The 18,937-nt window shown below is 44.3% G+C and overlaps 1 protein-coding gene across 1 annotated transcript in view; it reads right to left on the bottom strand.

Moving 5' to 3' along the window:
• Positions 1-18,937, bottom strand: part of LOC147696878 (N-acetylated-alpha-linked acidic dipeptidase 2-like) — a 476,544-nt gene that overhangs the window by 104,672 nt on the left and 352,935 nt on the right. Inside the window, exon 14 of the mRNA XM_086933986.1 lies at positions 8,216-8,283. Within this exon, the coding sequence (XP_086790112.1) occupies positions 8,216-8,283 (68 nt within the window). The remainder of the gene's footprint in view (positions 1-8,215; positions 8,284-18,937) is intronic.

Genomic DNA, 18,937 nt, shown 5'->3' with positions numbered 1-18,937 from the left:
TAGCTGACTCCATCAAGTTCTTGCAGGATGGGGGCAAGCAGGTTGTCCTCATCCTGCTTGACCTAACAGCAGCTTTCGACACTATCTCACATGTCATCTTGATAAACAGACTGCGAGAGATCGGTGTGACAGACATAGCTTTGGGATGGGTTAAATCTTTCCTATCCAACAGGTGCCAAACTGTGTCCTTGGGTCCCTTTCTGTCCAGCGAGAAACCAATAACATCAGGTGTTCCTCAGGGGTCCATCTTAAGTCCTCTCTTCTTTAACATCTATATGGCACCCCTTCTCGCTGTGATAGAATCTCACGGGATCCTTGTCACGTCATACGCTGACGACACACAACTTGTCGTCACAATTGACAAAGAGTATGCGGGCGCAGAGTTGCGTTTCCAAAACTGTCTCTCGGACGTTTTCCAGTGGCTTAACAAAAACCACCTAAAATGTAACAGTGCCAAGACTGAAATCATCCCGCTGAGTAGAAACCTATCTTTTTGTCCGAAAGAGTGGTGGCCCGTAGGATCTGAGGTTCCCCCCAGTGCGGTACCTTCAGCACGGAACCTGGGCGTGCAATTCGACTCATCTCTTTCTTTCGATGACCACGTCAGGATCACTGCGGGACGTTGTTTCTCAATTATAAAATCCCTAAAAAAATTCTTTACTCTTCTCCCCACCGCAGCTCGAAAATCAGTCACGGTAGCTGTAATACTCTCCCGCCTTGACTACTGCAACGGACTAATGGCGGGAGTAAAAAAATCCACTCTAAAAAAACTCCAAAGCATACAACACGCAGCGGCCAGACTGGTGCTGGGACTTCCTAGAAGGTCATCAGCTTCAGCGGCGCTGAATACCCTCCACTGGTTACCTTTACATAAAAGGATTCTTTTTAAACTTCTCCTTACTGTTTTTAAATCCCTGAAAAATACAGGACCTCATTATTTTGCAAAGCGTTTTATACGTTACAACCCCTCACGTTGCCTGAGATCTTCCGGTACAAATCTAATTACCATTCCACGATTCAAGTACAAAACCCGGGGTGGAAAAACTTTCACCGTACTGGCAGCAAGGGCATGGAACAACCTTCCAATAAATCTTAGGCTAATTGACAAGGAGAGCCTTTTTAGGAAACTCCTAAAGACATGGGTGTATCAACAACCAGACACCTCTGTATTGGCAGCCATCTAGTCTCAGTCTTTTTTTTCAGCACGTTTCACCCCCTGCACATCAGCTTAGCGCCAAGATGCTCCTTTGGAGCGAATGTTTGCGCTCTATAAATATTCATAAATATCAAAATATCAAATATCAAAGGAAAACAAGGAAGAAGGAAAAGTGTATCACATATAACGAATGCGAGGAAGGCAATTAAGAGTCAAAATCAAGAGAAGTACAGTGCAATAATAAAATTCAACTATTACAAAGACACAGTGGAATAGGCGACTAGAAAGAAGGTAAGCAAGCACTTCTCAAGACAAATACACCCATTGTGCTACGCCTCACCAAAAAGTAAACACCTGAGCGGCCCAATTCACCAAGCACACACGCCAAGATGGATAACCAAGCTGGTTAGGCGGCACCACAACCACCCGCCCCGCAAGGGGGGCCACCAGTCTCCCAACAGATGGCGCAACATTCACAGATCAAAGCCCTGCCCCCATTCTGTGAACTCATTGACCCGGTCACCGCTCGGTGGACCGTCTGGATCAGCAGGCTACACAAATATTTCACAGCAACGCGTGAAACGGATGGGGCAGTAAAATGGTCGCTGCTAATGCACTTTGTGTGGGAGGAGATATACAAGCTAATTTCTCACCTAACTGACACCGGTGCACCCAACGATTACAATGCCGCAGTGACAGCTCTGAACGCCTATTTCGACCCTCAACATAACTCTGATTATGAAAGGTTTAAGCTACGCCAGGCACGACAGAGAAGGCAAATCAATGGATGCGTTTCATGCTTTTCTCAGGGAACTAGCCAGCACATGTACGGCCGACGACCAGAACAAGGAGGTAAGGGACCTGCTAATACAGGGTACAGGGGTGTCGAAACAAGAACCTCCGGACCCTTGTCCTGCAGCAACCTGGCATCACTCTTGAAGATATCCTCATAATGGCACAATCACATGACTTGTCGGATGCCAGGGCAACTGCGATGGACATAGCCATAACACAACAAGGCGAAAAACCTTTAGCCTTCTAAACAGAAAGAGCAGATGATGTGCGCGCACTGACCCGAGATGCTCGAGGGAGATGGCCGAGCAGGAGTACGCAAGGGGCGTGTTGCGGATTTTGCAGAAGGGAACAACACCACCAGGAAGAATGCCCTGTGCAAGGCCGGATATGCTCAAAATGCAGCACCCCAACAACTTTGCAGTGGCGTGCAGAGGAGGACCACGGAATCAAGGCACCTGAGGGAGGAGACCACCATCCAAATTAGTGAAACATCTGTCACTAGAAGACCATGAAGGCCCAAAGACATCCAGGACAAGAGTTCGACCACGACACTACCTAGAAGACTCCTTCACCAATGAAGAAGGCGAATGCTACCTCATATCATTCGCTAGCGACCTCAAGTGGAAGGTTTGAAACTGTGTCTAGAAGTGCGTCTGGGAATGTTGCCTTGCTAGGTGGAGGTCTGTAAAGGAGCAGGAAGTTACAGGTGGAAGACGGTGTAGGATTGCATCTTGTTAGAAGAGCCTCACAATACTTTATGGAGATGTTGTCAACTTTAGTGATATGTATTGTTTGCCTGAATACAACAGCTAGACCACCTCCTTTTTTGGCTATACGATTTTGGGTGATTATTTGATAGCCTAGTGGAATGGCTTCATGCAGGACTGGAGCCATATCCTCTTCCAACCATGATTCGGTTATGAATAGTATGTCTGGTTTTGCATCGGTGAGAAGGTCGTAGATGTGATGCTTGTTTTTAGAGAGGGATCGAGCATTTATTAGTAGACAGTGTAGGTAGTGGCCTTTGGTGATAGTGGGACTTTATTTTGTAGAAGAGTGATCAGTATTGTGTGGGTGTGTAGCAGGTGTGTTTTAGTGCTGGTATTAGCTGTATTAGGATAGCAATCGTGTAGCTGTTCTTTATCGTGTTCCTCATCCAGCATGCTAAGAAGACATTTGATGGGTCTGCATGTGTATGTGTTGGAGATGGTGTTTGAGAATGAGTTGGAGTGCTGTGTTGCTTTTGTGGTGTAACATTGTTGTGCGGTAGACTTGGGGAAGCAAAGTTGTGAGGTGTGGCATGTTGCTTATATTTTTTGCATGTGTTAAAGGCGGAAGGTGTATGAGTCAGGGGAGGTGGTGCAGCATGTGGGTCATGTCGTAATGTTCTAAATTGTCCAATGGATGAGCGACGGTTAGAAGAGAGGTGCTGTATTGCTGTATCTGTGTTAGGTGTGGTGGAAGAGTGAAAGCTTGGCATTGGAGTTTGTTCCTTTGTGTGCTTTGAAAGGTGGGTATATGTATGTATTTTGTGATGGTAAGTATTATGAGGTGTTACGCTCTGAAGATCTTGTTGTGCTGGTGTGTGTGATATGTTTTGCTTTTGAGGTGTGGTGAAAAGGGGTGCTAATGTATATGTTTCATGCACCTGATTTGGTTGTGTAGTATTACCACTTCCTGGACTCAGCTCACTGCAATCTGGGGCACATGTAGGCTGCAACTCACAAGATGGAGGAGAATGATTTGGGTTGCCTGGGCAGGTGTAAGGAGGGCTCAGACTTGCCTGGTAGCTGCATAGCCAATGGTCTGCTGGCCTGGGGGTGGGGTCTGGGCAGCTGCACCCTGCCTTCAGGATTGATAACGCCTGCCATAGGGGTGACTGATAGATATTTAAGTGTAGTGATTTAGATAGATATAGTGAACCTATATATTAAGTAAGTGGTTCAAGCACCAGCTTACACAGTCTGCTGCAGCAGGCTTGTCGTCTCAATTTGAATGGTCTCTCAGGGGTGGCATAATACATGCTTCAGCCGATGGGAGGCCTCTGGGGTACCTATGCCCTGGGTACATGGTGTACCATATACTAGGGACTGATAAGGGTACCCCAGTTTCGAATCTGGAGTGTACCTAAAGTACATACATAACCAATTTAGGGAGAAAGCAGATAAACTGGGGTCCTGATTAGCAGGATCCCAGTCAGACTAGTCAATAACCAGAAAAATACCATGAAAAAAATGGGGGTAACTATGCAGTCAGATTCCACCTTCCTACAGAGTCTATGGCATGACTTACTTTAAAAATATCAGATCACAAATTGTATGTTAGAATGTGTGGAGTGAATGCTTTCACCCTCTCGATGCATGTGATTGACAATGTTGTGTATTTGTTTTACAGAAGAATCCTGGGTTCAGGAATATAGGTGACAAGTAAGGTGCATGATATTATAATTTCACAGTTCCTTTAAGAGCAGGATTGATATTGGTGGTGACAGTGAATGTAGTAGTCCTGAAGAAAAGTGAGGTGAGGCTACTTCCCACATAACGCTGGGTGAGTACAGCACTTTCATAACATTACTGAGAATATTGCAAATTAAACCAGGAGGATGGTAGTCTCCTGTAAAGCAATGAGACTCTTTGCCCATAGCTATTTATGTGTTGTTTGTACTGTTTTGTTTGTCACTCAAGGATCATTGTGGACACACTTGTGATATCACACACACTGTGCACTATTCTTTTTTCCTTTTAGGAAAGTGTCAATTTTCCACCAGTCTACATTGGGGACCCAAGTTCCTGGTAGGAATATTTTGATTCAATGTTGCATGTTTACTATTATTATTCTCCACATTATCACTTATTTTGCAGTTGCTATTAGACCACGGTCCTGAAGAAAGCTGGACAGTTGATTCCATACAGCTGAAACATGTCGACCACACTGCACTGCGCCACTGTATGGTCATATCTTCAGACTATTAGGCGTGCTTTTAATCTTGACACTAGAACAGTGCCTATTAAACATATTTTCTGTTCTAGTAGTTATTTTTATATGTTTCACCTTCTTATCACTCACTTTCACTTAGCACTGCACATCATCAGCACCACTTGAAATACACTGTGGCTAGTGGTTCAACACGGTTATCCATCTCTGCACCATCATTTGATGGGTTGGGCGAGATTTGGATCCACCATCCGTATCCCACGTGATGATATTCCGCCACAATGGTGGGCTGATGGGAGTTTTTCAGCCTAGTGTAATTTCATATTGTTGATCCTTGTTTGGCTTCAGAACAACACACATTTTTGTGACCAGGCATCTCCTGTTAATTGTTTTGTAGTCCTGAAGAAAGCCACCGCCCCTAAGTGGCGACTGAAGGTTGGCCGAAACATGCTGACAGACAGTTTGGATGGACCATCTTATGGTTTTTTGACACTAGCTAGGTACCCACAAAAAATTAGATATACTTATGAGTGGTAGTTTTAACCATACATTGAACCATTAATCACTTAAACTGCATTGTGAAAAACAAAAATCATTGCTCCACCCATTTTTTAAAGATAATAAATGTGGTTATGTATTTTTCACAAAGTAAGCACATCTACATATCATACACAACAACAATACCCCGCAGAGAGGGAGGCGAGCCAGGTATAATATCATAAGTCACTAAACGTGATGCATCATATAATACATCAAAAACAACAACCTAATTGTGTGCATGCGTGGTTAACTCTGCCCGTGCTCCGACCCTGTTGATGGTTACACAGGGTGTGTGGTAGAGGCCCTATGATAAAGCATGCCACTATTAGGGGGCGAGGGCACTGTTATCCCATAACATGGGAACCCAGAGAGGTTAATAATTTCTGAATCTTACTTCCTCAACTTCTTGGTATGTGATAGATTTTAAAGAAGTAACTAGCTATTTTGAAATTTAACTAAATGTGAGACATTCCAGAAAAATAAACTGAGAACTGGCTGCTATGTTAGGGGTAGGAACAAAAGCCTTGCAATCAGACACAATTCAATTGATAATGGACTGTTCTTTCCATTGTTTGTGAACAGTGGTACCCCGTGGAATATCTCTATTACCTCTACTTTTATTCCTTAGGGATTTCTATTTAAGATTAGAAAAGTTTCATGGGCAACCCTTAAGAGCTGTACTTTCTGTAGACCATGTTTTAAATAATAAGGTGATCTTGGTCGGGCCAATACTTTGAAAATAGTTTAATTTGCTCTCTGAGATGTGCAGTCATATCTTGTGTGACTAGGTACACATATATGTTATGAATTAAACTGCATGTGACACCAGTAAGAGGGAAGTCCACCTGAGAATATTGAGCTGCCAACATAAATCCAATCTTCAATTGAAGAAGGCAATATCCATAGAGGATTTTATGGATCAAACCAACATGCTCCTAAAGGCAATATATAATGTCATATTTCTAGTAACATATACAGTCAGAATTCAGTATGGATTGTGAACGAGAGCAAATGCTCTCCTGCTTCACAAGGACCATTTGCCATTTAAACAGGAGCTAATGGTGTACAAGTGCCTGTGACACTTACACGTTTCTAGCCTCCCTAGTTGTGATTGAGAAATTCTCTGAAAAGTGTAGCGTATATACGAAGAAGTCCTATTTTTAGAGCTGGTGTTTGTTAAGGCCTTTGATTTTATTAAAATAACATGTAAAGTATACCTACTTAAAGAGGCTTTCGGTTAGCTCCCTTCCTCCAGTGGTCTCCTGCTGTGTTCTTCATATTTGGCTTCCACACATTACAGCATACATCACGGGGCAATAGGTCAGCCAACTTCAGCTACTGGCTAAAATTCACTTCGAGTGACTGCATTTTGCTCTTAGACAAGAAGCATATCCACACACAATGCATTTTCTTTCAATGTCAGAGTTTTTAAGTTAGTTTGTTTAGCCATTGTGCTGAGAGCAGGATATGATAGCAGGATGCTTTTTTATTTCTTTTGATGTGAGCACACGGTACATTCCAGCTTTATCAGTGCCTTTCTCCTCCTAATCCATTAGTAAATTCAGTGGCGTAGATAGGCCAGGTAAGAGTGGTGAAGGCCGCTGCCCCTAAAACTTGTGCCGCAAGGGGCGGACTGCTACGACACTGAGTAAATTCCTTCTGGGCTGGCCTTTGTTTACCTGACCGCTGCTATGACATATGTCACAGCATAGCTGATTGTATCCATTTGAAATTGTCCTTTATAAAGTATGCAATCAATGAAATGCATTATAACTGCATTCGAGTGGGTCACTTTATGATATATCTCAATTGGGGACTACATTTACACTTGTAAACCAATGTGGTCTATATGTCCTGCTTAAGTGGCTTTCTAGTTGGCTTTCAGTGATCTTGTATGTTGAACTTATATAGATAAGGTTTTGAAAAAACCATGAAGCAATAAAACTGGAATTGCCAAAAGCCTGATGGGCAGCATCAGACCTGCGGGCTTTGAAAACGCTTGTTTAGAGCTAAATAGTTTTTTGGTGCATTTGTCTGCCATGCCCCAATTACCTGAAATCTCTGAAAAAAAGACTTCCTTCTTTATCCTTCATGTAATCATTGGTATTCTTTCTGGTTGTGGCTTGATCTATTTATAACCAAGTTCTTCCGGTTCAACACAGCCAACCACAGGTCTTGACCTGCAGTCCTCTGACCCCCTCCATGTTTTGATTGCATGCACTGGCCTTCAGCACCACCTACCAATTGGGGGGAACATAAAGGTATATCCTTGGAAGTTAACCAATCTCCGAAAGGAGTTCTGTGTTCTTTCCATCCTGGACTAGGGTATGACAAATGTCTGACATGCTACGCGTGACATCTGTTTATTGACAGTGGCTGATCATTCCCTTCTCACCATTCATAGAAACTGTAAATTTACTACTTGACCCAGTCTTCAATTGTATTATTCTCAGGGTTGAGGTCTTCATCGAGATGCTTTCTTAGTTGTAGGTAGAGCACTGCATCTTATTAAAAATTAAAAGTTGCTAAAGCCCTCCTGCCATCGATTCAAAATAAAAAGAAATGTGTACAACTATAAATCATACACAGGAACAAAGCACAGTACCTGATCGCAATAAAGGATGCCATAACAGGGATTGTCTTTATTGAAAGACTTAAAACAGTTCAGATGGTTGGGCCAATATTCAGTTGTTGCAAAGGATATGTGCCGGCAAGTGTCTAGAAGGATCTAGCTTCTGGGAGCTCATTGGAAAAAATAGACGCAATACATGCAATACTCAAAGTTGTTACCTCTTTTGTCAGATTATACACCAGTTTGTATAGTAGCGGTGTACAGTCAACTCTTAAAGTGTAGTTGCCTGAAAGAAAAAATATATTTTTAAGTATAGACATAGACTCATCATTGCACGCATTTTAGAAATATCTTTTGACACAGAGTTAGTGAAAATGATAGGATGGCATTTTGTACTCCATGACACACAGACGAGAGACATAAAAATACAACTTTTTGCAGGAAAACAGTTTAATTAAACTGCTATTTGATACATATTTTTAGACGAACGTACAATTATCCATGACGTCGTAACAATAGGAATATTTAGGGCGAAGTACTGTGCGATATCTTAGAGAGCAAGAGCCAAGGTCAATTTCTCGACATCATTTGCAATCTCATATTGGTAAGAAAACACTTTGTAAATGTCCATTTCACATCCATTTCTAGCCCACATTAAATGCACCCATTAAAGAGCAAGGTAAAGAGTAGAGAACAGAGTCATGAGTAAGTCATATACAATATAATGACTAGACAATATTTAGGAATGAAATGTCACTTCTCTATCAGAAGGTTAATTACAGCTCTGGATTAATCACATTTGAGAGACCCTTCCCTTGGCAAATACACAGAACAATGCCATTTTAAAGTACCTGGTGTACAGTGTCATTCTCTCCCCCTGCTTGTTTTCCACCCCCCTCTAAAAAAAGATAGCTGGCCATCTGACACTTTCTGCCTCACGCCACCTTGAAAAAAACATCATAAAACATCTTAGGCACATTTGTGACCCGCAGTTTCCCAACCTGGGGTGACTGGATCCGGGATGTGCAGATTTGGTAATCTAAGATGCAGAAACACCAGGCCCCCTTCACAGTGTACAGATCTGAAGCCGGTGAAACTGTGGGCAGAGGCAAAGCCCGACCAAAGCACCACGGGAGCCTGTGGCAAATGTAAAGGAAAGGGGCCCATTATTTGGTCGGGAAGGGAGAATGACATGCGGAAAAGAACCAGGCGTCCCCAGGCTCCAGGAGGAATAACTTGCGGTGTCCGTTCTTTGGTGCACTCCTAGCAACTGCACTTGGAGATCCTGTCCCCTAACGTCCCAGCACCAAACAACTGGTAACTTGTTACGAGGCTCCTAATGTTCTTCTTCTTTCCTTCAGCCCCACCAATCTCCCCCCGCATCCATATACAAACTTAGAAAAGAAACATACAATCCCTCAATCCTCTGTGCAATTACCATCTTAACTTCTCATTCACTCTCAATAACCAATTGCTCTGGTAATCCAACTCAATAAACATGCTAGCGACGGCACTCGCTCACATGCTACCCAGCCCAGACATATCTAATCTACTTACCTCACATCTTCCTCTCCTCTAAAGCCCTTGAGGTTGTGAAGGGAGATAGTATGAGGTGAAAGACCAACTCTCCCCTTGCTTCGTTTGGACCAGTAACAACTCATGGGAAGGCAGGTGGGGGGCAGCTCTAGAGCACCTGCCACTTCTCTACACTCCTTGAGTCTGTACATAATTGTGAGAGGAAAGGACAGGCACATAGGAGGTAGGAGTGGCTCTGCTGCACTAACTACCCTGCAGGTAGATCAGGTCTACAGGCATTAAGGGGATGTGGAACAAATGATGACAACAGCAGAAGCCTGTTCCCCACATGCTTTGGCTCTGAGGAGGCTACATGCCTGCCGAGCCACATGTCTTCGGCTTTGCTTCCCATAGTTCTGGTGGGGAAGCCTAGCAAGGCAGCTGCAGGATCTATAGCCTCCTCGCAAGGTGTAATAAATGCTGTTATATATGGGTACTAATACCACTGTTGTATAGAATCACGATCTACTGAATCATTCACAACACACAAAACTCCTGGACTCTTTTGAACACTTGCAAAACAAGCCCCCAGTAGTTCTGTGAATGTGGTGGCACAGCCAGCCTCTGAGCACTGCACCGTCAATAACAAAAGTCATTTTCTAGGTAACTGTATGTACTTGAATATCATTACTGGCAGGAAGGAAAGAACATATTTAACAGCAGAAAGAAAACCCAAAAGTTGCCAGTTTTTAGGTCTCGCCTGGCATTGCAGCGCGCAAGCGCTGTTCGCTCTGTGAGGACTTCTTGGAATCGATATACTTTCAGAAGTTGTGTTTCGTCTCCGCCCATAATTTTCATTGGTGTTTGTCAATTTGCGTCATTGATTATGCTGAACGGAGTGTGATGAATGTACAGAAGGCTTTTTAGCCCCTCCTGCTTGCCACCCTGTCCTCTTTTGGCCCCGCCCACCCAGACTGGATCTTTTACTGGAAGCTTACCACGCTCTCCTTTAAAACACAGTAAGCACTCTTTTATTTTCATTGTCGGAGCGGTCCGCTTTGGATGCACTTACGGCACCGTTTTTCAGCGCCGTCCACTTTGGCTGCGCTTGTTTGTTTGCGGCGCCGCTTTAGGTGATTTCGGCGCCGCTTAGAGTAGATTTCTCTACCTGCCTTCACAGAGAGACACTAGGACACCTCTCCAATAGCAACCTTAAAGCAGACATTTTCAAAGTGTGTAGCTCTAGGGTGGGGGAGGAAAGCACTTGCGTACCCGGTGTTGCCAGGCAGGAGCTGCTGTTAACCGTGTCCGTGTGAGATGCCGCGGTTGCTGTTGTAACGTGAGGGTGGGCGCCAGAACCTTTGGGGTGCGGGTGAATGGGGCGCACCCAACCTCATTCCCTTTCCCTCTCAGTGCAAGCAGCCCTGCTCTTCCGCAGACTCTGCTCGGTGGATTTGCTCAAATAAAGGGCCCCTTTATTTGGCGCTAATGTTTTGCCATCTGCCTCCCAATTTGATTTCCATCATCTGCGCAGCTCGCTCACTACCATTCAAACTCGAGCGGCGGCCCCTGGACACACTTCCTTCTGTCTGGGACACGCCCCTGGCGCTTCCTGGCACGGATGCTTTTCCCGGACTCTCCTTATGCAGCCTGATGCGGCACCTCCATGGCAGGTCCGGTAATACTCGAGCCTCATGCTATCCTGGAACTGAGGAGACAAACTAACATTACCAATAGGCAGGGCTTTAAGTGGGATGAAAAAACTGGGGGTCTCGGAAAGGGGCGTGGCCAATGTAATTAAGGGCGTGGCTTAAAAACACAAGCTAAAAATCTGTGCTTAGCATAGTGTGCCACCCGACTTGTATTTTCCTGTTTCTGTCATTGCATCCAGATATATAATACAACAAGTAACATCATACCAACAACTAGTCAGGACTATTGGCTTTTTCAATGGTTTTTAGTTGCATAAGATAAATAAACAGCAACTATGGCTTGTTGTATATACAATTGAAAAAGCTTCCACTTAGAGCCCTGATTGACACCACGACCATGTTGCTGCTGTTGCTCCTCTCTTTAAAGGATTCCCTTTCCCAAACAATGCTCACCTGGCATGACATTATGCCGTAACTTCTACACTAGTGAGTAGTGTGACCACGCGCACATCTGATGTGCCTGCTGCCTGTGCCATGGCACAAAACAGAGCCCAATAGAGACACGTTTTGAGGCACCTTTAAAACAAGCATTGGCATAGCCAATAGGTCTCGCTTTTGGTACCTTATAAGTATTTAGTTGTGCAGCACAATATCCTTGGGGCAACAACATCAGCTGTTGCATGGCTAAACACTTAGAAGGTCCCAAAGGCGAGACCTATTGGCTATGCCAATGCTTGTTAAAGAAAGAATGGGTGACTATACCTCAACCTTGCTGTTAGATGAAGTGGCGCAGTGTGCAGCACAGTGGAGGATCCAACACCTTATAACAAGTAACCCTGGGCGTAGTTTGCATAGTCGCGATATGCTACATGCAGTTTTAACTACGTCGCGCTACGCGTAGCTACGCAAACTGCGTAGTGCGGTAGAGAAATGTTGTTTGCAATGATTGCACAGTGCTGGATGCTTGTCCGCACTGTGCAATCATTGTGAAAGGCAAAATGCACAGTGCAAGCGGTTGTTTTCTGCCGCTCGAGTAGATTTGTACTCGTGCGGCAGCATTCTCAACGTGGACTGGTAGTTTCTCATTGCGAGCAGTCCAGAGCATACGTGACCACTCGCAATGAGAAACCTGACCTCCCCGCATTGAGAATCTCACTGGGAGGTTTATTTTCCACGCTCGCCATCGGCAACTTGATATTGCCGATTGCGAATGAGGAAAAAGTATCGCCAGGATGTTGATTTTGCTCGCTCGCGGTCGCCAACTTGATGTTGAGGACCGCAAGCGAGCAAAAAATGCCAGCAATGCTACGCGTTTTTGCACTGTGCTACGTGCAATTTGCGTAGCGCGTAGATGCGCTCGCTATACAAACTCCGCAAACGTAGCGTAGTTTTCCACCCAGGCCTAACAACAAGCTGCATCCTGCATGGCATAACTACACTCTGCAAGTATAACAGTGTAACAAAAGTGCATGACAGAGAACGGTTATTTTCCAATGTGCCAGTGGTGAGTGATAAAGATAGTGAAAGGTTTCAATACAAACCATTATTCCTGGAAAAGGAAGCACAGTCTCCTCCATTATGTGGAAAGACCAGTCACATAGGCTGAGTAACAGATGAGCGCGCCCAGTGGCTAGCACATGTTCATGAAGGAGGACTTCCAGAACACTTGGCCATTGGAGTGATAATCCTACAGATCATCCAGCTTGACAACACAAAGATTTTTAGAAAGTGGCATAAAGGAGTAGTTGGTCTAATTCCTACACATTACTGCTCCTTTCCGATGACTGAAATGGAGTGTTGCCCCCTGCACCGCCTGACGTGTGTACTCAAGAAATTGTGGTGTACCCCAATATATTACATCATCACTGCTGCAAGATGTCCAACAAACAGGACACTCTGAAACTAACTATTAAGCCGGGGATCAAGGACATCATAAATTCCTGACTTGCTTAACCCCTCCAATGCTCATGATGGAATGGTTCCGTCATGAGCATTGGTGCTCCTGTGCTCATGATGGAACCATTGCGTCATGAGAAAAGGGGCACTGAATCCCTCTGCTGCAGAGAGCAGAGGGATTTCCCTCTTTTGTTTTTTATTGGCCTTGGGAGGCTGGGGAAGAGCTTCCAAAATCAAATGAGGTGACATCAAAATTACCTATCAACGTTGCCTGTTGCGGGTACTTGGGCCTCCCACAAGTGAGGCACTATTTTTATTGGGAGACCTGGGGGAATGCTGGGTGGTAGGAAATTTGTGTCAGCCCGGTGACGTCACAACTTTTCCACACAAAAATGTGTGGACAAAGTGATTTTTCAGCTAAATTTGAGGTTTGCAGCGGATTCTGGGAAAGAAAACGTTAGTGGATCCACGCAAGCCATACCCCCCTGGAATTCCTTTGATGTCTAGTTTTCAGAAATGTGTAGGTTTGGTAGGTTTCCCTAGCAGGCCGCCGAGTACAGGGCCGCCGAGCACAGGGCCAACATTCAAGTTGACCACCCTTGCAAAACCAGGTAGTTTTGTGACAGACAATTTTGAAGTCACCTCAATACGTTTTGGGCCCTTGCCTGTCGCGGGTATGGGGTCCCACACGAGTGAGGCACCATTTTTATCAGGAGACCTGGGGGAACGATGGGTGGTAGGAAATTTGGCTTGGCAGTTCGGGCTGGACTGTTCCCATGAGGCACAGGGTCAGACTGATTTGCATATAGCCATGTCTGAACTGGGTTGGCAGAGTGGGCTAAAGAACGGTGATGGATTAAACCCAGATCTTTTGACTGGGTGTGAGTGTTTGATTGATTCAGATGCTCCGTCCATCACCACCCCCTTTTGTATCCCACACGAGTGAGGCACCATTTTTATCAGGAGACCTGGGGGAACGCTGGGTTGGTAGGAAATTTGCGTCAGCCCGGTGATGCAACAGTCTTCCCACACAAAATGTGTGGAAAAAGTGATTTTTTTTCAGCTAAATTTGAGGTTTGCAGGGGATTCTGGAGTGAAAGCATTGGGGAATTCATTTGAGCCATACCTCATTGGAATACCCCGGGTGTCTAGTTTTCAGAAATGTGTAGTTTTAGTAGGTTTCCTGAACTGTCCGCCGAGCACGGGACAAAAAACCCCAGTGACTCCCCCTTGCAAAACCAGGTTGTTTTGTGATAGGCAATTTTGATGTTGCCTCAATACGTTTTGGGTCCTTGCCTTTTGTGGGTACTTGGGCCTCCCACATGAGTGAGGCACCATTTTTATCGGGAGACCCGGGGGAACCATGGGTGGTAGGAAATTTATGTCAGCCCGGTGATGCCACAACTTGCCTTCAGAAAAATGTGTGAAAAAAAGAGATTTCTTCATCTAAATTTGAGGTTTGCAGGAGATTCTGAATAATAATAATAATAATAATAATAATAATAATCTTTATTCGGTTTTTTAGCATTTGCAAAACCATAAAAGATGACATTCAATCATTCACAGTAAAAATTTGCAGTTGAATATACATTTAAAAGAAGAGAAAGTGCCTAGAATTTACGTGACCTATAGAATTATCTTTTTAGTTTAAAGATTGTTTCTATGTCTCATAATGCACTTTAAAAAGTTCAACACATGATACACAATGGTTTCAGAGTCCAGAGATTGAAGTGCTAGTATAGCTGGACGACATTGTCTATAACCCCATTTTTTTAGTAAGGGGATAAGCCATATTTTTCGGTGGGTGTGGAAGAACTTGCAAAACAATATTGTATGCATGGTGGACTGTTGAGAAAGATCATCGCAAGGACAGAGGTCCAGCTGAGTTTTCCAGTTATTTTTTTCCGGAAATGTCACAAGTCTGAAGAAGAGGTTCATTCTGAACCTTGTTAAAAGCATTTTTTCGTATGCGGTGATCTCTAAAGTAAAATAGAGCTGGATTTTTGGAGACTGCTGTGTTAAAATCGCATGCATGGTAGATTTTTTTTAGATCAATGAAGACAGTCTCAAAGATTCCAAATGGCTCAATGCAGTCTGTTTCAGTTCTTTTTTGGATATGTCTTTTAGGTCTTCTGGTTTATGATAATATTGTTGTAGACCCATGTCGGAAAAGAAGTGTCTTACATAGGAGAGCCAAGCTATTTTGTGGGCGTGGTCCAACTCCATAATGTCCTGTACGATGTTTTTGGTCAGAGTATTCTTTTCTGACAGCCAGACTCGCCTCCAAAGTAAAAGAGGTTGGATTTTAATTAAATCCTCAATGTATGATATTCCAAGTTCTATGTGTGAGGCATAGGTGGAGGTACCTCGTGGTGTTGATAGAAGGAATCTTATGAAAGTGTTTTCCTCTTTTTGAATAGAGCCAGTAGCAGTATGACCCCAGATCCCTGCGCCGTATAATGCGATGGATTGGCATTTCGCAGCATAGATCTGTAGTAGTTCTACCTGGGGTTTTTTCCCAAGTTTGTTTGAGAATTTCATTAATGCCATAATTGCACGTTTAAATAAATGTCTCCTAGCCTCAACCGCCGCTTTCCAATTTAGGGCGTCATCAATCATAACCCCTAGATAGGGATATTGTGAGGTCTTTTCTATTTTTTGTTTTTTCAAGTAAATGGATTTAGGAGCTTTTCTTGGTCCACCGACCACCATGACGAAAGTTTTTTTAATGTTGATGTGCAAGTCCAGAGCACCCATGAAATCTGCATATTTAGATAAGGACTTCTGCAGTTCAATGGGGGTACGCGCTAGTATGACAGCGTCGTCCGCGTATAATAGGGCGGGGATCAGGCGGTCTTTTGCTCTAGGGAGGTCCCTTCCTCCTCTCAACATGGTCTCTTCTAATCCATTGGTGTACAAGGAGAAGAGGAAGGGGGCCAAAACACAGCCTTGCCTCACTCCCCGCTCTATTTTGAATGGCCTCGTTAATTCGCCTCTTGTCCCAAACCTCACTTTCGCCGTGGCTTCACTGTACAGCTCTCTTAAAAAGTCCAGAAGAGGGGGATCTACCCCCATTTCGCTCAACAGTGACCAAAGCTTAGCATGCGAGACACAGTCGAATGCGGAGGACAAATCTACATAAACCATGTAGATGGCACCAGGTTTGGCGTGGGTGTACTTTGATGTTAACAAGCTTAGATTTAAGGCCTGTTCGATGGTTCCAAAACCCTCTCTGAACCCGAACTGCAGGTCCGAGAGGATCTTTTTATCTTCTGCCCAGTCTTGTAGTTTTTCAAGGAGGACTCGGCCCACAACTTTGCCCAAAGAGTCAAGAAGCGATATTGGTAGATAGCATTTAGGATCTTGTCGGTCCCCCTTCTTAAAAATTGGTACCATGGTAGAGGAGGACCATGAATCTAACAGACCAAGTTTGGTTGTTGCCATGCAAACTCTTGTAATTATTGGTACCCAGAGGTCAGGAAGATGTTTGAATAGATCGACTGGGACCCCATCAGGGCCGGGGGCTTTCTTGGTCTTGCTTAGGGATAGCGCCAGTTCAAAGTCCTGCAAATCCACTTCCAGTGGTATAGGATAGGTTACTACAGTGGTGGTATACTGGGATTCTTCAGTGCTAGATGTCAAGTTGAAGATTTTCGAGAAATAATTATCCCACGTGTCCTCATCAATAGCCACGTCGATTTTTGGGCCGTTGGAATCGGTTAGGAATGGGGTTTTAACTATTTTCCAGAATGCCTGGCTGTCTTTCGTGAGTGCACTCCGGTGCAAAGCATTCCACAAGGATTGTTTAAGCTCTTTTTTCCTTGTTTTTCTGATGGAGTTATACTCCCGTCGGAGTGATTGGATATTTAACTTGTCTCTGTTTGGTTTTCCGAGAGCTTTCCTCAGATTAGTATGCGCTTTGGTACAGTCTCGGTTAAACCATCCTGCGGAACTATTTCGGTTAGATGTTTTAGTTAAAAAGTTTTTAATTTGTTCTATTATAATGTTGAAGTTTTCCAATATTTGTTTTGGTTCCGCACAGGGATCGAGACAGATCATTATATTATCATATGCAGATGTTATTAATTGCTTTGTCAAGATGTTAGGGTCCACTTTTTCCCATCTTATGGTAAATCCGTTCCTTTTGCCCAATTCAAGCCGATTCTGGGTTAGTGCGGATGCCATAGTTGTCATCAATGTTATTGGTTGGTTTATTTCTAGGTTTAGGCTTATGGCGGAATGGTCGCTGAGGTTGTTTTCCAACATTTTGAAATTGTTAGTTTGAGCTTTCAAAGCTTCTGTGCCTATTACATAGTCCACGGTAGTCTTATGGCCCCTTCCTCTGTACGTTGGTTCCAGTGTGTTATTCGGTTGATGGATAGGATTTAAAATTTGCAAATCCAAATCAGACAGTATTTTATTCATGGCTGTCCCTGCTCCTGAGTGGATAAAGTGGACTAAGGGGTTGTCGTGCTCGTCCACCAGACCACAGGTATCGTTGTTGGGGCAAGGATGTAGGTTAAAATCTCCTCCCCATAATATGTGAGCATTTTCCGTTTTCTGTTTAGAGTGACAGTGTTCGGTTATTTTTTCCTGAATTATAGAAAGAATACGCAAAAAGTTTTCGTCCTCCAAATTATTGTATATATTGATTATAGAAATAGAGAGTTTTTTCCCCAGCATGACAGTGAGGATCTGGAAATTCGATAGTAAATCTACCTTGAGAATCTTCATACCTGGGATTGTATTTGCCAGGTAGATTACCAGACCCCCTTTTGGTCTGCCTGAAATGCTGGGAAGGGCGGGGGATGTAAAAGTCCTGTACCCTACAAGGTGGAGGGACGCCGTTGCCCAGGTTTCTTGTAGGCAAATGATTTGAGTGTCCTTTAGGAAGCCAGCGGCCGTACCATCCTCGATCTTGTTTCGGAGGCCGGCCACGTTCCAGAAGATCACAGAAAGCTGGGTGGACATATTTTCTGAAGCTGTGTTTTCCATTTGTGGGGGGACTGTGATAAGGACGGGGGAGGTCACAGTTGTTTGTGGGGGCTCCGGGGGTATATTTGTTGGTCAATCGACAATTTCCAGGCCGCTAAACCTGTTCGAGGTTGGTATGCCCATCCAGTTTTGTCCGTAGATGTTATCTCTGTAACTGGGTCCATAAGGTTGGTGGGGTGGTCTCTCCCATTGTTCCCAGTTTCTGAATCTATTTTGTGCGCCGATGAGCTGCCATGGGGCCTCTCTCTGCTGATGGTTCTGATTTACTGGCCACCAGGAGTTATTCGGGTCATTAAGTTGTGGTGGTAGTTTGGGACCAGTAAAGTCTAGCTCCCATGGCTGTGGGATTGGTTTCCGCCAGATGTTATCATTATCACGTAGGTAGTTGGTATTGTTGAACCTTTTTGGATAAAAATACGACAGAGATCTTGTGGCAATCCCTCCTGAGGAGTTATTGTATTCCCAGGAGCAGATATAATCGGCTATGCTGGGGTCCTCAAACGTGATAACTATGCAATCCCCCCGGATGGTTTTTTTCCTGTGACCTACCCACGAGGTACGGGATACTGATGCTATTTTGCTTTTCCAGGGTGGCGGGACGGGGCGATTTGTATTCAACCAATACTGGACTTTGTTCTTTAACGACCAGTTAGGTTCTGTCCCCTCACCTGTAAGTTCGGGGACCCCCGTCATAACTACCACAAATGGGGATGCCTCAGGGGGCAGGTTTAAAATAGGTCTGTGATCAGTAATCCCCCCCTGTTGACCTTTTGTTTTTGGAGCATTTGCATTAGTTGTAGCGGGAGTTTTAGGAACAGTTGTATTTATTGTTGGGGTATTTACTGTTGGTGTCGGGTGGGAATTGGTTTGTGAGGGAATGGT

Source organism: Lissotriton vulgaris, chromosome 8 (assembly GCF_964263255.1).
Source record: "Lissotriton vulgaris chromosome 8, aLisVul1.2, whole genome shotgun sequence".
Lineage (NCBI taxonomy): Eukaryota > Metazoa > Chordata > Amphibia > Caudata > Salamandridae > Lissotriton > Lissotriton vulgaris.
This window is presented reverse-complemented; position numbering and strand designations above follow the sequence as displayed.